At 40.3% G+C, this 22605-nt stretch overlaps 1 protein-coding gene across 3 annotated transcripts in view; it reads right to left on the reverse strand.

Annotated features, from left to right (window-relative positions):
* The window catches only part of kiaa0586 (KIAA0586 ortholog), a 533649-nt gene that overhangs the window by 468297 nt on the left and 42747 nt on the right, over positions 1-22605 (reverse strand). For all 3 annotated transcript variants that reach the window (XM_060829108.1, XM_060829107.1, XM_060829109.1), the window contains exons 5-6: positions 21645-21825; positions 10772-11008 (exon numbers count right to left, since the gene is read on the reverse strand). In XM_060829108.1, the coding sequence (XP_060685091.1) occupies positions 10772-11008; positions 21645-21825 (418 nt within the window). The remainder of the gene's footprint in view (positions 1-10771; positions 11009-21644; positions 21826-22605) is intronic.

Consider the following 22605-nt stretch of genomic DNA (forward strand, 5'->3'; position numbering starts at 1 on the left):
ATGGACCTGGTTGAACTACACCCATATGAGAGATGAACATGCCAAGGTTGAAATACATTCTAACAGCCAAACATTTCTCATCTCGCACAAGCAACTGACCCTGAGACCACGGGTAGACTCCAACATTACAGATCAGCTTTCAGGCCTGCAGCCAGGCATTGAACCTTAATGTGGCCTGCACACATCATGTCACACTTACACTCACTCACTGAGTGATAGCATGAAATCAATTATGGTCCCACACCTCTCTGTGAAGAAAGGCTCACGCTCTGCATTCAAGGGTGAACATGTCCATTTCAGGCTTGGAGATGTAAGATGGGCTCTTCACGTCAGCTCTCTCATAGCACACTGGTTTGTAGATAAAAATAGCACAAGGTGCTGCCTCTTGTAGATTCAATGCTGCTATACATACACGCACAGAGTTACTAATGACAAAAGGGTCAAAAGGAGATCTTCCAGAATTACTATGATGCAGAAGAGGCCATTTCACTCATCATGACGACACCAGCTTTCTGAACAAGTACTATGACTCCGTGCCAATTTTCAACAGCAACAGCACTTCCTCATCCTAGAGTTCTCCTATGTTTTACAGTATTCTGAGTGTACCTAGGACCAAACCAAGATCTGCCACAGCACTCAGGATTTCACTTTGATTCTCCCTAGTGTTCTCATTATTCTTGGCAGTTTCTCCAGCATTTTGTAGGACAACCCTTTTATGCTTGTGGACTCCCCAGTTCAAGAACATACACGGTGGGCGGCACTGCTGCCTCACAGTGCCAGAGACCCGGATTCACTTCCCGCTTCAGGCAACTGACTGTGTGGAGTTTGCACATTCTCCCCGTGTCTGCGTGGGTTTCCTCCGGGTGCTCTGATTTCCTCCCACAGTCCAAAGATGTGCAGGTTAGGTGAATTTGCCATGCTAAATTGCCTGTAGTGTTAAGTGCAGGGGTAAATGTAGGGGAATGGGTCTGGGTGGGTGCGCTTCGGCAGGTCGGTGTGGACTTGTTGGGCCAAAAGGCCTGTTTCCACACTAAGTAATCTAATCTAATGCCTCAATGTATTTTTGCTTAGTAACTCCAAATCAGAAACACAGTTAATTTCTCATAGCCCTCTGATATAGCTTCTAATTGCATTACAGATTTTTCTGCCTATCTCAAAGCTGCTCCCAAGCTGATTACCTGTTTCTGTGAAAAATCAACAAGATCAAAACGCAACATTAAAAAACAATTCTTCTAATATATCCCAACAGCAATGTGGCACAGGGGATGTCCCGGATAGAGAGTTAAATTCATTCTTCCCAATTTCCAATCCTTCCCTTTGTTCATTTAAACCCTTATTGTGACAGCTTTAGATGTCCTGTCTCCATGGTTAGCATTACTGCCTCACAGCGCCAGGTACACAGATTTGAGTCCAGCCTCAGGTGACTGCCTGTGTGGAGATTGCATGTTCTCCCCATTCTGCATGGGCTTCCTCTGGGTGCTCCGATTTCTTCTCCCGTTTCAAAGATGTCCAGATACGGTGGATTGGCCACAGTAAATTGCTCATAGTGTCTAGGGATGTGCACACTAGGTGGATTAGCCAGGGGAAATACAAGATTATGGGGATAGGATGGGGGGTGGGGGGTCTAGGTTTGATGCTCTTTGGAGGATCAATGCGGGCCTGAGGGGTCAAAAGTGGTCTGCTTCCATACTGTGGGGATTCTATGAAGAAGCTTATGGAGGTGGCTCATTATTTAAGGTTTTCTACCTTGAAGTGTAGCCTTATTAAATAAATATCAGCAATTCTATGGTTTGGTATCACTTTTACAATCTCTCAAATGTTTTCATTTATCTTACAATAGTTCATTTGAATTTCCAAACACAATATTACATTCCTAAAGTATAAATAATAGTTCTGAGGAAGAGTCACTTGGTCCCAAACGATAACTCTGATCTCCTTCCACAGATGCTGCCAGACTTGCTGAGCTTTTCCAGCAACTTCTGTTTTTGCTAAGATATAATTGTTAGACAAAAAGATCAAAGGTCATGGGAAGAAAACAGGAATAGAATGATCAGCCATGGTCGTGTTGAATGATGGAGCAGGTTCAAAGAACCAAGTGGTCGACTCTTGTTTCTATGTTCGATGTTTCTCTTCATAATATTCGGAAAGATAAAAATCAATGAATTAATTCCACAAATACAGATTGATGGGTATGATTTTATAGTTCTTACACAGACACTGTTATGAGAAGATCTTGAATTAGAATTTTTAAAATCCACACAGATGGAGCTAAAAAATAAAACAAAGATAAAGACAATGGTGGTAGTAGTAGTAGTAGTAATAGTAGTAGTAGTAGTCGTCAATAGGCCCCTCAACAGTAGGTATACAGTTGGAGAGCAAGGAATTTAGGTTGAAAACTACGACGCTAAGTTTAAACAAGGCTAATTACAAAGTAATGAGAGTAAGCTGGCTGAAGTGGATTGGGAAAAATTTGAGCAGCAAAGACGATTGAGGAACTATGGCTGACATTTAACAAAATAGTGACTGGCTCACAACAAAGGCATGCTCCAATAAGGAAGGAGGATTTCTAGCAAGGGTATAAGCCACCCACAGCTAACCAGGAAAGTTGCGGATAACATCAGATTGAAAGAAAACATGCAATATTGTAAAGACTAATGCAAGCCAGGATTGGGAAAGTTTTAAAAACAAACAAAGCAAAAGCAACAAAATTAACATTGAGGGTAAACTCGCAAGTAACAACAAGACATATAGCACGAGTTTCTTTAAGATACGTGGAAAACAAGAGAGAAGCCAATGTGAACATCAGTCCATTAGAGAAAAAGGCTGTGAAAGTAATAATGGAGAACCAGGAAATGGCAGAGAAGTTAAATAAATATGTTGTATCAGTCTTCACAGTAGACACTAACACCATTCCAAAATTGCGGAGAAGAGGAAATAAATACTGTGACTACCATGAGAGAAACATTACATGAGAAACTAATGAGGCTAAAGACCAGTAAGTCCCCTGGACTTAATGGGATGTATCCTAAGATAATAAAAGCAGCAGCTAAAGAGATGGTGGATACACTGTTATGACAGGAATCCTTAGGATTCTGGAAACAACTGCACTTTGGCATGAAGGGTAGAAAAGTTGAATATTAGTGAAAAGGAAAAGACTGCAGAAAGCTACGGAACAGAAGAATTTATGAGTCCTTTCTCATGGATCACAAAGGTTTAGCACCCAAGATGAGCAGGTAATAGGGAAGGCAATGGAATGATGGTCTTTATTTCAAGAGAATGAAATAAAGATTCAGGATGTTTTTCTCAAAATATAGGTAAGGCCAAGGGCCATAAGAAATAGAAACTGGAATAGCCCTGAAGCCTGCCGTGCCATTCAATAGAATCATGATTAATGTGACATTCCTCACGTCCACTTCACTACCTTTGCCCCATAACCCTCAATTCCCCAACTGATCAAGAATACATCTCAGCCTTAAATATACACAGGAACCCTATCGCCCTCCAACATCCCATTCCAAAGCCTGACAGCACTCAGAGAGAAGAATTCCACCTCATCTCAATCTTAAATTGACACCTTTTTATTCTGAGACGTGATTGGCTATGCCAATGTGATTGTCCTAGTCAGACTAGAGCTGAAATACTACGGTTAACTTTCTTCCTGTTTGTCCTATGTGGTGTTTGTGGCAGTCCTTGCTTGGAATTTTGTAGATGACATTGGTTTTGTCCACGGGTTGTATTGGGTCTTTTAAGTTTGATAGTTTTGATTTGAGAGTGTTGGTAGGTTTGTGTGCTACGAGGATTCCGAGGGGTCTTAGTAGTCTGGCTGTCGTTTCTGAAACTTCTTTGATATATGGTAAGGTGGTTTGGGTTTCTGGCTGTGTTTGGTCTGCTTGTCGCTGTTTGTGCTTGAGGAATCTGCACACTGTATTATTTGAGTATCTGTTCTTTTTGAATACGTTATATAGGTGTTTTCCAAAGTTAGCTATAAACCTTCACAAACCTTGCAAAAACCTACGGGTGCAACACGCTACAACTTGCCCGAAGATGGGAAAGGAATGCCATCCGAGTGAGTTCCACCCGCGAACAACTGTACTTCCTGCATGACTGTTTAAGAAAACAGGGACTGCCAAAATGTCTCCAATATAAACCGCCGATAAAGACACCTCAAGCCAGAAGTTTAACAGAACAAAACGGCCGTAGAATGCTCCAAGAACTAATCAATGACGCCCACCACAGACTCCGAAAATACAACCGGGAAATTGCGCACCAAAAACCGTTATTCAAACAAGCAACAAATCAAGAATGGACAGACATGGTAGAACAAGGCATAAACACCAAACAACAACAAACACAGATAATGAAAAATCGGGGCCTGAAGAAAAAAAACTTGACAAACTCACTAAAAAAGACAAAACCAATAACACAGGGGCATGGATAAAGAACTTATTGGATCGGACTCTATCAGACACGAAAAAGCAGTGACTAGTAAAAGGACTAAATTTCACTTACTGTGACACTGACAAGAAGGATTTCCTAGCGGCATTAGAAACCACATTGAAGAACAACAATCTCACGGAAGAAACACAACAAACGATCAAACAGACAGTTGCACCTAAACTGAGCCGAAAGAAAAGACAAAAACATAGTTATATTACCTGCAGACCTGCTCAGTCATCCTGATCAGAAGGGACTACATCAAGAGCGAGCTGAAAATGTGTTGCTGGAAAAGAGCAGCAGGTCAGGCAGCATCCTTCTTCAGGAAAGGACTCATGCGCAAAATGTCGATTCTCCTGCTCTTTGGATGCTGCCTGACCTGCTGCGCTTCTCCAACAACACATTTTCAGCTCTGATCTCCAGCATCTGCAATCCTCACTTTCTACTGCATAGAGAAAGCCAATACACCACTCGCAAACACCAACATCTACCAACAGCTGGTGCTAAATCAGACCTCACAACTAGGAAACAAAATTACATATCTCCTAAGAAAATTACACAATTCCGGACAATTAAACAAGACAGAATTCCAGAAAATGAAACCCAATGAGACCAACACCCCATGATTCTATAGACTATCAAAAATCCATAAACCAGGAGCCCCCCTCAGACCCATAGTCTCACGATCTGGAACACCCACTTACAGACTGGCCAAAGAACTACACGCAAGACTGAAATACCTAGTAGAAGAGTCACAGCACTCCATTCACTCCACCCAGGAATTCCTAAAAATCATCAAAAACACCAAAATTGAGGAAGACGAAGCAATGATCTCATTCGACGTAACAGCACTGTTCACCATCATCAACATCTACCTGGCAAAGGAAACACACATCACACTTTTAGAAGAGACCATCACACAAACACCAACCACCACAAATCACATTACCAACAAAAGTATCATGAAGCTAGTGGACCTGTGTTCACCACCCACTTCACCTTCAACAACACAGTCTACAAACAAACGGCACACCCATGGGATTTCCGTTATCAGGGTTCATAGCAGAAGTGGTAATGTAAAGGCTAGAACAAACAGCCCTACCAACCATCAAACCAAAAATCGGGGTCCGCTACACAGATGACACCTTTGTTATCACAAAATGAAACAAGATAGAAGAGACATTTAACATCATCAACAACACCCTCACAGGCATAAGGTTCATGAAGGAGGAAGAAACCGACAACAAACTTGCATTCCAGGACGTCACAGTCGAAAGAAAGGACAACAGAGAACTACAAACCTGCATATACAGAAAACTGACAAACACTGACCAAATACTTAACTACACCATCAACCATCCCAACACACACAAACAAAGCTGTATCAGAACACTATTCCAATGAGTCACCACACACTGCAGCACAGACGAACTTCGGAAAACAGAGGAGAACCACCTATACAACGTATTCGAGAAGAACGGATACTCAAATAATACAGTGCGCAAATTCCTCAAGAACAAACAGCGACAAGCAGACAAAACACAGCCAGAAACCCAAACCACTTTACCATATATCCAAGAAGTTTCGGAAATGACAGCCAGACTACTAAGACCCCTCGGAATCCTAGTAGCACACAAACCTACCAACACTCTCAAATCAAAACTAACAAACTTAAAAGACCCAGTACAACCCATGGACAAAACCAATGTCATCTACAAAATTCCATGCAAGGACTGCCACAAACACTACGTAGAACAAATAGGAAGAAAGTTAGCCACCAGGATCCATGAACACCAGCTAGCCACAAAAAGACACGACCCTCTCTCCCTCGTAGCCCTACACATGGATGAAAAAAAGACACCATTTTGACTGGAACAACACATCTATGCTGGGACAGGCTAAGCAAAGACACGCTAGAGAATTCCTGGAGGCCTGGCATTCCAACCACAACGCCATAAACAAACGCATAGATCTAAATGCCATCTATCAACCCCTAAGAAAACAAACAGGAAATGACATCACCACAAACCCCAGGAACCCCATCCAGGAGAAAGATATAAATAGAAAGCAGGAAACAACAGCTTTGCTTCACTTGGAGGTCGCCACTGATGATGTTACCTAGCCAGGTAATGAAATGTCTGTATATCAAACCTACAGCTCAGCAAGTAAACCTACACCCTAAACTCTGAGCTGAATGCTGCTCTGACATCTTATGGCCTTTCTGACCTTGGGTTAATGCATTCCATGCAGGTTCCTGCCTGCAACATTTGGATGCCTTTCCAAACCATGTAAAAGCACCAAAATAATGACAGTTATGTCAGGAGCTGGAATAGTGCTCAAAACAATGATTTTACCTCCCAGTAGCCCATCCTGATGGTGTTCAAGTTGTTAAATCAGATTACAGGAGAATACAGCATGCAATCCTCAAACCTATTCCATTACTCACTTCGAGGAAGGTTGAATTGTACAGATGTGAGCACAAAAATTAAACTGACATCCAGAAGGGCACTGAGGGAATGCTGCAGTTTTTAGACGAGATCTTAAAGCAAGGCTCCTTTTAACAAATTTATATTAAAGATCCTATGGCACCATTCAGAACAGCAGGGGTTTTGCTCTGCAAAGTCCTGGATAGTACTTATCACTCAACCAATATTGATTAGAAAACCAAATAACCTGGTTATTAATGCACTGCTATTACCTTGTCTTGCATAAAGAGACTGCTGGATTTTCAACCACAATGGCGATACACTTAATACAAGTAGGGTGCAAAGGAACTTGGGAAATTTCACTCACAGAAAGTGCTCTCTGAAAGCAAGCTTCTGTCTTATTCAAGTCCAGTGTCTTTCCGGTGAATATGTACTGTACTTAATGCTTTGGGTTTAAACAAAATACACAACATGGTACCAATCAAGCAGGCTTTGTCCTGGATGGTGTCAAGCTTCTTGAGTGTTGTTGGAGCTACACCAAATCAGGCAGGTGGGGAGTATTTCAGCACAATATTGACTTGTGCTTGAAAGACTCTGGAGAGTTAGATGGGAGCTATTCACTGTGGTATTCCTAACCACTGAGTTGCTGTTGTCGACCTGGTATTTATATGATGGGTCCAGTTGAGTTTCTGGTCGATGATAACACCAAGTATGTTGACAGTGAGGATTCAGCAATGGTAAACACTACTGAATGTGTTTGTGATTTTTGAGAAGATTTGTGGTTCAGGTTGTAAGTTTGCTCACTGCGATGGAAGGTTTCTTTTCAAATGTTTTGTCACCATGCTAGGTAACATCATCATTGAGCCTCCAGTTAAGCGCTGGTGTTCTTTCCCGCTTACTATTTGTCTGTCTTGGTCTGTTAAAGTGCGGTTCTTTTTTTCAGTGGTTGGTAAATGGGGTCCAAATTGATGTGTTCATTGATGGAAAGCCAGACCTCTAGGAATTCCTATGCGTGTCTCTGGTTAGCCTGTCCTAGGATGGATATGTTGTCCTGCTTAGTCTGTATGCAAGGATACTAGTGATAGTGGACATTGGACTGACAGGCAGAAAACAAGCCACCAAAAGACATGACTATCTATCACTGGTATCCTTACATTCAGACAAGGAAGGACACCACTTTGACTGAGACAACACATCCATCCAAGGACAGGAAAACAGAAACACGCACGGGAATTCCTAGAGGCATGGCATCAAACCAAAACTCCATCAATAAACATCGGTTTGAACCCCATTTTACCAACCTCTGAGACACAGAACCGGAAATGATATCACCCATTTTAACAGACTTTTCCATAGTGTGGGGAAAAGAACATGGCAGATACAGAATGTAAGGAAATAGATGGTGACATCTTGAAAAATGTCCATATTAGAGGAGGAAGTGCTGGATGTCTTTAACACATAAAAGTGATTAAATCCCCAAGACCTAATCAGGTGTACCCTGGACCTTTGTGGGAAGCTAGGGAAGTGATTGTTGGGCCTTTTACTGAGATTTTTGTATTATCTATAGTCACAGGTGAGGAGCTGGAAGACTGGAGATTGGATAACGTAGTGCTACTGTTTAAGAAGAGTGGTAAGGACAAGCCAGGAACTATAGACCATTGAGCCTGACGTCGGTGGTGGGCAAGTTGTTGGAGGGAATCCTGAGGGACAGGATGTAGATGTATTTGGAAAGGCAAGGACTGATTACGGATAGTCAACATGGCTTTATGTGTGGGAAATCATGTCTCACAAACTTGATTGAGTTTTTTGAAGAAGTAACAAAGAGGATTGATGAGGACAGAGAGGTCGATGTGATCTATATGGACTTCAGTAGGGCGTTCGACAAGGTTCCCCATGGGAGAGTGGTTAGCAAGGTTAGATCTCAAGAATACAGAGAGAACACACTATTTGGATACAGAACTAGCTCAAAACGTAGAAGACAGAGGATGGTGGTGGAGGGTTGTTTTCCAGACTGGAGGACTGTGACCAGTGGAGTGCCACAAGGATTGGTGCTGGGTCCACTACTTTTCATCATTCATATAAATGATTTGGATGTGAGCATGAGAGGTATAGTTATTAAGTTTGCTGATGACACCAAATTTGGAGGTGTAGTGGAGAGTAAAGAAGGTAACCTCAGATTACAATGGGATCTTGATCAGATGGGCCAATGGGATGAGAAATGGCAGATGGAGTTTAATTTAGATAAATGTGAGGTGCGGAATTTTGGGAAAGCAAATCTTAGCAAGTAATGGTAAGGTCCTAGAGAGTGTTGCTGAACAGAGAGACCTTGGACTACAGGTTCATAGCTCCTTGAAAGTGGAGTCGCGGTTAGACAGGATAGTGAAAGTGCCATTTGGTATGCTTTCCTTTATTGGTCAGAGTATTGAGTACAGGAGTTGGGAGGTCATGTTGCAGCTGCAGAACATTGGCCACTTAAAATATTGCATGGAAATCTGGTCTCCTTCCTAGTGGAAAGATGCTGCGAAACTTGAAAGGATTCAGAAAAGATTTACAAAGATGTTGCCAGGGTTAGAGGATTTGAGCTATAGGGAGAGATTGAATAGTCTCAGTGGTTAGCACTGCTACCTCACAGCACCAGGGACTCAGATTCGATTCCAATCTCGGGCAACTGTCTGTGTGGAGTTTGCACATTCTCTCTGTGTCTGCATGGGTTTTCTCCGGGTGCTCCGGTTTCCTCCCACAGTCCAACGGTGTGCAGGTCAGGTGAATTGGCCATGCTAAATTGCCATAGTGTTAGGTGCATTAGTTAGAGGGAAATGGGTTTGGGTGGTTTGCTCTTCGGAGGGTCAGTGTGAACTTGTTGCGCTGAAGGGCCTGTTTCCACACTGTAGGGAATCTAATCTAATCCAGGCTAGGGCGGTTTTCCCTGGAGTGTCAGAGGCTGAGGGGTGACCTTATAAAATCATAAGAGGCATGGATAGGATAAATAGACAAAATCTTTTCCCTGGGGTGGCAGAACAGGAATATACTTTCTCTGGACTCTCGTTATCTGAAATCCAGACAAAGTCTTTTCCTTGGGGTGGGAGAATCCAGAACTAGAGGGCATAGGTTTCGGGTGAGAGGGGGAAGGTATAAAAGAGATTTAATGGGCAATGTTTTCACTCAGAAGGTGGTACATGTATGGAATGAGCTGCCAGAGGAAGTAGTGGAGGCTGGTACAATTGCAACGTTTAAACGGCATCTGGATGGGTATATGAATAGGAAGTGTTTGGAGGAATATGGGCCAGGTTCTGGCAGATGGGACTAGATTGGGTTGGGATATCTGGTCGGCGTGGATAAGTTTGACCTAAGGTCTGTTTCCAGGATAAGAAGATAACTTTTAAAGTCGCAGACAAGAAGTGTTTGATTAAAATTCTGAAGGAATGTTTGAAACTGAGAATGTCTAAGGTCAGTTGTGCGAAGGCACCAGGAAGAAGGTGTCAGATTCTCTAAACAGGGCATTGAAGCTACACTTAAATTAAGCCCTACAGATGTGAAATAGAAGGGACCGTTCATTAGTGCAAGTGCTATTAACAAGTCTATTTAGGTTTGTATTATATCAGGTGTTTAAAATCCTTCAAATAATTGTTGCATATAAATACTTTGATTTATTTTAGTTTATCTTAATTAACTTTGCATAAACACTTTCATTTTATTGTTATAATATGTAACATTAAATGCTGAGTTTTCACTGGGGAAATCACCTCGTAAAAACCAAAGATAATTAAAATATGATCTATCAAACCAGTTTTCAGTCTGGAAACGGACCTGTCTAATAATAATATGAACTGTGATATTATGCGTGAGCACAACAACATTAAACTAATCTAAAATAATTTAAACTTCTTTTCTCAAATAGCATGGAGGTATACCTGAAGTTCAAGTTGCTGTTCTTGAAATTTCTCCAAACGGCAGAGTCGTTGATTCAAGAGTGTGTTCAACTGTGTCTCCAGCTCTCGGACTCTTTCTTGTGGTTCCCTGGAGCCTGAATCCTGAGCCCGAACCTTTGCTTGCTGCTCTACAACCTGCTTCATCTGCTGATCCATTTCCTGGAGTTTAGTCCCCAAATCAGCCACAGTAGAAAGTTTAACATCAAGGTCACTCTGAGCCTAAATGTAACAAATTACAAACAAACAAACTGTAAAACAAATTTGCATCAAAAATGTCAATTTTTTTTTGATACAACACAATTTCGGTGCAAGATGGACATGGAGATTGGAAGGGTGAAGAATTAAGGTTAAGGAGAAGGATGATCCAAAGAGATTATACATTACATTCAGAGCAAGAGAGCGCAACTCAAGAGACAGTAGGGCCCCTTAAAGATAAACAAGGTCAATTTTGCATTGAACCTCAGGAGCTGGGAGATATATTAAATGAATATTTCAAGCAGTTTTTACTGTGAAGAAAGAAATGGAGGCTCAAGAATGGAAGAATATTGAAAACAGTTCACATTATAGAAGAGAAAGTGCTGGAGGCCTTAGAAAATATAAAGATGGATAAATCTCCGAGACATGATTTAGTGTATCCTCGGGCGTTTTGGGAAATTAGAGAGGAAATTGTGGGGGTCCTTGCAGAAATATTTGTACACTTTATAAATAAGGGTGAGGTGCCAGATGACTGGAGAGGTGGCTAAGGTTGAGCCGTTCTTTAGGAAGGGATGTGAGGAGAACCTGGGACCTATGGACCCGTGAGTCTGACTTGGATGTTGGATAAGTTATTGGAGGGTATTCTGAAAGATAAGATTTATATGCATTTGGAGAGGCAAGGAATGTTTGGGGATAGTCACCATGATTTTGTGCAAGGGAAATCATGTACCACAAACTTGATTGAGTTTTTTTGAGGAAGTAATTAGATTAGATTAGATTCCCTACAGTGTGGAAACAGATCCTTCGGCCCAACAAGTTCACACCAACTGTCCGAAGAATCAAGAAGATTGAAGGCAGAGTGGTAGACATTGTTTACTTGGACCTTATTCAAGACTTTGACAAAGTTCTGTATAATTGACTAATCAGTAAAGTTTGATCAGATGGGACTTGGTAAGCCTGACAACTGGATACAAAATTGGTTTAACAGCAGGAGACGGAATGTTGTTGTTGGACTGGATAGTAACTTCATAGTGACTATAAAGTAATTAAGCATTACTTCATAGCATAGTGAAAAACAAAAGAAATAGGTAATAGGTTACATTTCGTAGTTCATACTCGGAAAATAAAGGAATAAGTTAAAAGTTCAACTTTTTTGATGAGGCCAGCTGACACATTGCTGAGACATCAGGCTGGGCCTCACTACAGGCCACTGAGAGACCAGCCGACATACAATCGAGAGACCAGGCTGAGAGCTGAGAGACCAATGGCTGGTCTCTTGGCTGCTCATGGGGTGTCTCGTCTTGATATGAGTGGATCCTGCCCCGGCATGCTCCTGAGGCACGGAGGCAGATCGGAGAGGCGGCAGTTTCAGAAGCAGCTGAGATTAATGGAGGTCTCATTAAAGACTTTTGAAAATTAGCCTTTATTTTCCTAGTTTAAATTAGGAAAGACTTTAATGTAAACTAGAATCAATTTCTTTAGTTCTTCACTACTCTATGAAATAATGCTTAACTTTTAACTCTCGTCTTTCTTACTAATTCATACCTAAAATTTGTTTTGTTCCTCAGTACCTTGGTACCTAAGATGGCACCATGTGTGGTGACATTATATACTTTTTACTGTACACCTGTACTTGAGTACGTGACAAGAAAATCTAAAATCTAAAAATGTAATATCCATAGTTAGGGAAATAGATATGATTTTCTGCTGCCGTGGCCTGCCCAGTGCTTGGATGAAGGACATTGCCTTGAGGTCAAATAAGAACTTGCAGAGGAGAAGGGTTCAGTTGCTGTGGTCCATCTGAATACTAATGACATAGGTGGGACTAAGAAAGACGTGAAGGTGAAGGAACTATAAGCAGCTTGGTGCCAAATTGGAAAGCAAAGCCACAAAAGGTAATAATTTACAGAATACTATCAGAACAATAAAGAAAAATTGGCAGAGGGTAACTGAGATCAGAGAGTTGAATATCTAGTTCAAAGATTGGCACTGGAAAAATGTGTTTCATTTCTTTGCAGTACTGATACCAGTACTGTTTTAAGTGGGAGCTGCACCCCTCCGACAACTTTCACATGAAACGCACTTGGGAAATTGTACAAGAGTTGTTGAAGGCTTTCAGCTGAATAGTAGGGGTGAGTGATTAGGATTCACACGAGGGGAGACTTGCAAAGTTCAAGGCAAAGGACAAGGCAGTACTGCAGAGAAATGATACATCTAATAATAGCCACAGTGTGTCAGAAAGGGGCAGACTGAAGAAATTAGTGCATTACATTAAAAAGGCCAAAACATTTGACAATATAGCATCAGAATTAAAGGCTTTTCTTTTGCTCCTAAAATACTCTCAACTCTCATGAAATGAATGACTAATAGCACAAATATAAATGAGCATAATATGTGCTACATATTATTTCATATATTTCATGACAACAAACAGGAGTTATAGTCTTGAGTGTAGAAAATGGGGTCATCTAGTGGAGAAAATAGTAAAAACAACTAAAATACAAATATAACACTAATAAGTTTGGGTTTGTAATATTTATAGATGGCCTTGTGTTTATTTTGTATAGTCAGAGTTGAGAGTGACAAAAACAATGAATGATCCATCATTAACCTTGGAACTGAACAAACAAGTTTGGGAAAAAAAGCCAATTATATTGATTAAAAACGAAAGTTATTCATATGAGTTATAGAATCAAAGAGTTGTGTTGAATCTAAAACAATTAATTTACATTGATGCTTAAGACATGTAAGTGACGCTATTAGAGATAGCAATTCAAGATGGAGCTTTGTGTTAAAAGGCTCTGCTATTTAATTTATCTCTATTGGTTTGCTGACAGAGGCAAGCGGTTCAGTGTGGGATCAGATAGAGGCAGTTACAAATTTGGTTTCAAGCAGGCTTTTTGACATATATACTGATTGGGGAGAGCCAAAGGAAATTAATTTTAATGTTTGTCAAGTAAGCAGAGAAAACACAAACATAGCGTCAAATGTGTGTGATGAGCTCAGTTTGAAATTCATGACAAGTAAAGAAGCTGAAATATTTGCTCATTTGAAGCTGGAGGAAATAATCTGTAGTCATTGTCACAGTCATGTGGCATTAATCAATCAGCTAAAATTGAGAGTTTGTAAAGGACTGCATGGAGGCTGTGGGGACAGACAAGAAAAAGCAGTCTATGCATACCTAAAACGCTATGACAAAAAGCTGACTAATCCACAATTCTGAGGTCTATCAAGTAATTGGAGGATCGCTTAACCAAAAGATGAATCCTCACACATTGTGTATTATGAGAAAGGTGGCATACTGAAGACAATAAGTAAATTCCAGACAACTGCAATATATTTTTGGGCTGGTCCTTAAAAGAAACGACAGAAATTTCAAGATTTCAAAACATAAGTGAATACTTCGGGATAAATAACAAGTAGAATTGAGTTTTTCACACAAGATATTAAAAGCTACAGTGTTAATTCAATGGTGCTCACTTTGTTTAACTTCTCTTATGTACAATACAGTTTGTTTTGTTTAAAAGCATGAAATCTGTCAGTCAAGCATCCTTGAATATTTATGTGTCAATCCGAGTCGGTTTGAAACCATGTCTCTGTAATAGCTGTCCTATGTTCGAGTCCTGTTACACACTATTAACATTTAAAGAAAAATCTGAAGATGTTATTATTAACTGACAGATTTCATGCTTTTAAACAAAACAAACTGTATTGTACATAAGAGAAGTTAAACAAAGTGAGCACCATTGAATTAACAGTGTAGCTTTTAATAACTTGTGTTATAAACTCAATTCTACTTGTCATTTACTCCAAAGTATTCACTTATGTTTTGAAATCTTGAAATTTCTGTCATTTCTTTTAAGGACCAGCCCAAAGAAAGCTCATGGAATTTAAGTAGTTCTGTTAATCGAGGATGAGATCAGTAAAATATTGATAAAGGATGTTGTTTCACAAGCTTAAGATGGGAATCAATTTGGGTGGAAATAATAAATGACAAAGAAATTAAGTAAATGGCAATAGTGGATTATAGGTCCCGAACAGCAGCTACACAAAGTATTCATCAAAATAGGTACTGCAATAACGATAGTTCACTTTACATCAAATGGATAAATTGTATTGACAATGTAGCCTGGACGATGATTCATACAATGGATGTGGAACAGTTTCTTCTAAAAATATGTTCTTGAACATAACAGGAACTAGTTAGTGTTTAAACCTGGCAATGTGTATTAAAATCAGACTAATTAAAGACCCATAATAAGGAAAACTTTGGAAGTATCATCATAATACAATGAATTTTATAATCCAGATCAACAGTGAGAAATGTGCCTCAAACTAACATATTCAAACTAAAATGGTGAAGAAAAAGAAGAAAACATATCAGGTATAGACTGCAAAGATCGAATGATTCCTCAAAAGAGCATAAAGGCAGCAGGAGTATACTTAAGAGGGAAATCAGAGGGCAAAAAGGGGACATGAGGTGGCTTTGGCTGGAATCGCAAGAGATGGGGAGATACTAAATTTTGCATCAGTGTTTATTGTGGAAGATGGAGGACGTTTGGAAATAAATAGTGGGTATATGGAAGATGGAGGACATTTGGAAATAAGTAGCGACATGTTGAAAAATGCCCACATTACAGAGGACAACGTGCTGAACGGCTTAAAATGCATAAAGGCGGATAAATCCCTGGGACTTGATAGATTTACCCTAGAACACTGTGGGAAGCGAGGCAAGTGATTGCTGGGACCCTTGCTGAGCTGTTTGTATCATTAATAGTCACAGGTGAGATGTTGGAAGACTGAAGGTTGACTAACATGGTGCCACTATTTAAGAAAGGTGGTAAGGAAAAGCCAGGGAACTATAGACCAGCGAGGAAATCCTGAGCAACAGTATTTAGAAAGGCAAGGAAGGACTGAGCTCTCTGTTTGGGAAATTGTATCTCACTAATTTAATTGAGTTTTTTGACAACAAGTAACAAAGAGAATTGAGGAGGTCAGAGCAGTGGAGATGATCTATATGGACTTCAGGAAGGTGCTTGACAAGATTCATCATGATAGACTGGTTAGTAAGGTTAGATCAAATGGAATACAGAGAAAACTAGCTATATGGATACAGTACTGACTTGGAGTTAGAAGGCAAGAGGGTTTTCAGCCTTGGAGGCATGTGACCAGTAGTGTGCCACAAGGATCAGTGATGGCTCCACTGCTTTTTGCCATTTATAGAAATGATTTGTATATGAACATAGGAGGTATGGTTAGCAAGTTTGCAAATGACATCAAAACTGGAGGCGTCGTGGACAGCGAAGGAGGTTACCTCAGAGTACAACAGGATCTTGATCAGATGGGCCAGTGGGCCGAGGAGCGACAGATGGAGTTTAATTCAGATAAATTTAACATGTTACATTTTGGTAAGGCAAATCAGAGCAGGACTTATACATTTAATGGCAAGGTCCTAGGAAATTTGGTGAACAAAAGGAGTCCTTGGAGTCACACGCAAATGGGATAGTGAAGGCAGCATTTGGTGTGCTTGCCTTTATTGGTCAATGTATTACTGATGGGAGTTGGGTGGTCATGTTGTGGCTGTATAGGATATTAGTTAGAGCACTTTTGGAAAACCGCATGCAAACCTGGTCTCCACGGTATATGAAGGACGTTGTGAAACTTGAAAGGGCTCAGAAAAGATTTACAAGGATGTTGTCAAAGTTAAAAGGGTTTGAGCTACAAAGGGAGGCTGAATATGCTGGGGCTATTTTTCCTTGAGCATCAGAGGCTGAGGGGCTGACCTTTTAGAGGTTTATAATATCAAGAGGGACATGGATAAGGTAAAGAGACAAGGTCTTTTCCCCGGGGTGGAGCAGTCCAGAACCAGAGGGCATAGGTTTAAGGTGAGAGGAGAAAGATTTAAAAGGGACCTAAAGGGCAATCTTCTCATACAGAGGATGGTGAATGTATGAAATGGGCTACCAGAGGAAGTAGTGGAGACTGGTAAAATTACAACATTTAAAAGGCATCTGGATGGGTATATGAATAGGAAGAGTTTAGAGGAATATGGGTAAATGTTGGCAAATGGGACTAGATTAATCTAAGATATCTGGCCGGCATGGATGAGTTGAACTGAAGGGTCTGTTCCTGTACATATCTATGACTTTATGACTCTACGTAACAAGGGTAATGAAGGAGGAATTGGTTCAAGTGAAGTGGTAAAAAGTTTAAAAGACAAAACCAACAGCAAAAGTACCAGCAGCAAACATGAAGGAGATATACCAGAATACTCATAAATAATATACTCCATTGAAAAAGAGACTTTACCAAAAGGATACACAAACTGTGGCTAATTAATCAAGTAAAAATGGCATCAAATTGAAACAAAAGGCATACAATGCTGCAAAGATTAGTGGTAGGTCAGAAGATTGGGCAAGTTTTAGAGTAGAGGATGACTTTGAAAATAAAAAAGGAGAAATTGGAGAATAAAAAAAGAACTAGCAAGAAATATAAAAACAGGCAATTAAAGCTTCTACAAATATCTAATAAGGAAAACAGTCACTAAAGCAACAGGGAAGATTGAGAACCTAATAATGGAGAACAGGAAAAAGACAGAGGCTTTGAGCAAGTATTTTGGATCAATCTAATACATGAAAACACAAAAAAGATCCAAGAGTAGAAGACAATCAATAGACAAAGGGAGGAAAAAATCTAAAATAATAATCACTGGAAAAAAAGTATTAGGAAAGATAATAGCACTCTAGACTGACAAGCCCCCTAGAGCTTATTGGGGGTACCCTCGCACTTGAAAAGAAGTAGTTGCAGAGATAGAAGATGCATTGATTGTAATCTTTCAAAATTCTTTAAATTCTAGCAAGGTCCTATCAGTTTAGAAAACCACAAATGTAACATCTCTGTTCAAGAAAGGAAAGACTCGGAAAGCTAGAAAATAAATGCCAGTTAGCCAAATGTCTCTCATGAGTGGATTTTCTCATGAGGGAAAATTGAGTAGTTTAAATCTCTCCATAGCATTGCACAAAATGAGAAGTTATCAGAATGAAACACAAGATTCTGAGGGGGCTTGCCACAGTTGAGGATTCATCTCATGAGAGATCCTAGAACTAGAGAGAACAGTACCAAATAAGAGATCTCTGATTTAAGACATAGCTCTTAAACGAGTGTCTCTTTCATGTTTGGAATTGTCTTCCATTCAGTGCAGTGGAGGCGGAGTCATTGAGTATATTCAAGGATGAAGTTGACAGATTATTGATTGACATGGTACTCAAGGTTTATAGAGGCAAGCAGAGCTAAAGCCAAAGTCAGATCAGCAAGGAACACACAGAGATACAGCATGGCCTGAGGAACCAGATATCTTACTTCTTCTCCTGTTTCTTACATTCTATCACAATAGCTCATCCAAGTCACAATCAAAAGCAGCTCTTAAAAATGCATGCTTTATTAGTGACAAAAACAAACAAAGTCAAACATTGTGGCAATGATTTCCCAAAGCAAAACACCCTAATTTAAGTCACGTTCTATACGACTGGACAAAGAAGAGCAGTACAGGAGAAACCATCATCAGTTATATGTCTGAAAAAAATCTATACTTCAGTTGATGTTATTAGAAGGGGTGAGAAGGCTCATGGGAGAAAACTGCAACATACCTCTCGCCCCAAATGACTATTTCTGAACTTAGACACCTAAGCAGAAAGCCATTATATAACATCATACTTCTCGAGTTCACTATCAAAAATAGGGATGTAATGACCTTTCAGATCATAATTAATTATACAACCAACTGTTGAATACAAACTGCTCAAAATCAAGCTTCTTTGTTGAGTAATTCTGTATTTCATCCTATTTATCATTTGGACCTTGTAGCACCGGAGATTGTTTGATGACTTGAATAATTAATCTGCAATTGAACTGACAAATACTGAATGAACAGTCACTAGATGTCAAACTCTGGATCAGTGGTGCTGGAAGAGCACAGCAGCTCAGGCAGCATCCAACGAGCAGCGAAATCGACATTTCGGGCAAAAGCCCTTCATCAGGAGGGCTTTTGCCCTCCTAATGAAGGACTTTTGCCCGAAACGTCGATTTCGCTGCTCGTTGGATGCTGCCTGAACTGCTGTGCTCTTCCAGCACCACTGATCCAGAATCTGGTTTCCAGCATCTGCAGTCATTGTTTTTACCAACTAGATGTCAAACAGCAGCTTGGGCTCCTGAAAGCATCCAAGGAGGTTAAAGCCAGTGATAGCCTGGAAGACTGGGATAAATTCAGAACGACAAGATGTTGACAAAGACAGAAAAAAATAAACGTCAAGGGCAACAAATGTGAGGAAGACAAAAACTGACAATAAGAGCTTCTTTGAATATATAAAAAAGGAAGAGAGAGGTCAAAGAAGAATAGACCCCTTGGAAAATGAATCTGGGGAGCAAGCTTTGAGGAAGAAGGAAATGGAACAAAAATTAAACAGATGTTTTGCATCAGCATTTTATGGCATCAAATACTTTGAATATTCCATTGATACTAAAGAAAACAGGGGAGAATTAAGTACCATCATTAAATAAGTTGTTCGACAAACTAATGGGGCTAAAGACAGATAAGCCCTTTGGCCCTGATAGCTTTAATGCCTGTCCCTAAATGCCCTTGAGAAGGTGGTGGTGACCTGCCTTCTTGAACTGTTGCACTCCACGTGCTGTAGATTGACCAACAATGCCGCCAGGGAGAAAATTCCAGGATTTGGACCCAGTGACATTGAAGCATCAGCGATATATTTCCAAGTCAGGATGGTGAGTGCCTTGCTGGTGGTGATGCTCCAATACGTCTGCTGCCCTTGTTCTTCTGGATGGAACTAGTCATGGGTTTGGAAGATGTATCTAAGCATCTTTGGTGAATTTCTGCAGTGCATTTTGGAGATGGTGCACGCTGCTGGTGCTGAATGTCAGTGGAGGGAGCAGATGTGTGTGAATGTGGTGCCAAACATTTAAGTTGCTTTGTACTGGACAGTGTCATGATTCTTGAATCTTGTTGGAGCTGCAATTATCCAGGCAAGTTGAGACTTTCAGAAGTTGCTTGACAAGATACCTTACAAAGGTTAAGTCATAAGAACCCGCAGTGCTGGAAATAGAATATTGACATGGATAAAGAATTGGCCCATGGGTAGGAAAAGGCGAGTGGAGATTAGGGTTCTTTTACAGGCTGAACTGTGATCAGTAGGATTTCACAGGGATCTATAATGGGACCATAACTGTTTACAATATATAATAATAAGTTGGGAGGAAAGAGTGAATGCACTGTAGCCAAATTTGGAAAAATTTGTGAAAAGGTTGGTTGCAAGAGGAATATAAACAGTTTACAGAGAGATGCTGATAGGTTAAGTAAGTGGGCAAAAAGTTGCCAAATGGAGCACAATGTGGGAAAATATGAAGTTGTGCATTTTGGAAAGAAGAATAAAAGAACAGAATTTACATGGCGGACAAATGCAAAAAGCTGCAAAGCAAAGAGATTTGGGGTACTTGCACAGAAAGCTCACACATTGGTGCATCAAGTAATCAGGAAGGCTAGTGGAATATTGGCCCTTACTTCAAGGGGGTTGGAGTAGAAAAGTAGGGAAATCTTACTACAACTGTGGAAGGTGCTGGTGAGATCACATTTGGAGTACTGAGAGCAATTTTCACTGGAGGCAGTTCATAGAAGGTTCATGAGAATGACTCCCAGGACAGAGGGACTGACTTATGAGCAAAAACTAAACTGGTTGGGACTCAACTCATGAGTTTAGATGAATAAAGCGGTAATCTCACTGAAACATACAGGATTCTTAACAAGGTAAATGCAGAGAAGATACTTCCCTTCATGGGAGAATCTAGAACCAGAGGTCATACACTTAAAATAAAGGGATAAAATAAGGGGATGAAGAGGAATTTCTTCTCTCAGATGTTTGAGTGTTTTTGGAACTGGTTGTCATGAGTTCCTGTGTGGACAGAGATCTTGTGGATATTAAGGTTGAGATAGATAGATTGTTGATCAATAGGGGAATCAAGGGTTACAGGGAAAGGGCAGGAAAATGGACATGAGCAATGCCAGATCAGCCATGATGCTATTGAAAGGTGGAGCAGGCTCAAGGGGTCGAATGGCCTACTTCAGTTCCTATTTCTTATAGTCTTCTGGTCTAACTCAACATATTTGGAATTATTAATAAGGATCAAATTCTACCATTTACTAATAATGCAATGTATTGCTAACATACAACACTGTTTATGCCATAAACCCTTTCTTAATAAACAAAAGGAAGTAGAAAAGAAATGGAATGGTTATGATATACTAACAGGATATCATTTGAACTTCTGCAGAATTATTGCCAGCCAAACAATTCTGACAATATTGAAGAAAATTGATGCAATCACCAAATTCCACAATGACTGGATGGCTAAATCGTCTTGTGTTTGGGTCACGATCAAGACTATATTTGGCCATTTAAAAAGTAGTATTTTTTAGTAATGAAAGTATTACTGTCAAATACTATTCAGTGATAGTTGCTTCCACATAAAACTACCATGGTTAATATTAGCAATATGCTATAGAAAACTTATCACTAGCAAAATGACAAACGATATGCAATTCCTGACCACGCTATATGTATTGCTGAAAATATAACACACAGATTTCACCAACCTTAAGGAGAGGTGCAGTAGCAACAATGGCTGCTGCAGTGGCAGCTGCTGTAGTTGTGACAGAATTCAGATGGTGTTGGGTCTCTTCCTCATCACGTGTAAAAGAATCCAAGTCTGTGACAGAAGATTTGTGCAGAAACTGTACTTTGACTTTCTTTCCTATTGGCCCTCTCTGCACCTTACTGTATTGGGGGAGGAAAATAAAGCTTGAATTACACAAAATCCATAAAGTTTCTAATTTGCTTTTGCCTGTTTCTGGGATAATGTTACTGGCAAGACCGAACCAAGTGACCTCAAAAAGGTAGTATCTCTTGGATCTATTTTTGCTACCACATCAACAAATCTAACATTCAGAAATAAAGATGCACAGTCATGTAATGGGAATATTTTTGCAACGTATTAACGCGCATTATATACACAAGAGTTATTACCTATTAACAACAGCCCGAGAACAAGTCGTCAGCACTCAGACATCATTGACCACTTGCACACACTGAAACAGAAAGTTTATACAACTGACAACACGTTTTGTGCCCATTGTTACTGCCACAGCTCAGCACCTCATCAGTCACACCACTTTCTATTTCACAGCCAACCCCTCATCACCACAATTGTTGCCCTCCTAACCACCCGTCACTGCCTCACTCCACACAGCATCTCATCACTCCCCTACCTGTTCAATTTATCATTCTCCCCTACCACCACACTTCATTCAGGGGAAGCTGACCAGTGGGTGAATGTGGCAGGTAAGGGCTCAAGGATTAGGAGTAGGCCATAGGAGGATCCACAAAAGAGGTAGCAAGTAGAAGGTGAGCACGATGGCAAGCACATTTATCTCAAGACAGTTGGAAAATAAAAGCAGCGATGTGCTTCTGAGACTTTATGAAACTTTGGTTAGGCCCCATTTAGAATACTGTGTCCAATTTTGGGCCCCACAGCTCAAGAAGGGCATGCTGGCACTG

This window comes from Hemiscyllium ocellatum, chromosome 8 (genome assembly GCF_020745735.1).
Source record: "Hemiscyllium ocellatum isolate sHemOce1 chromosome 8, sHemOce1.pat.X.cur, whole genome shotgun sequence".
NCBI classification, from domain to species: Eukaryota; Metazoa; Chordata; class Chondrichthyes; order Orectolobiformes; family Hemiscylliidae; genus Hemiscyllium; species Hemiscyllium ocellatum.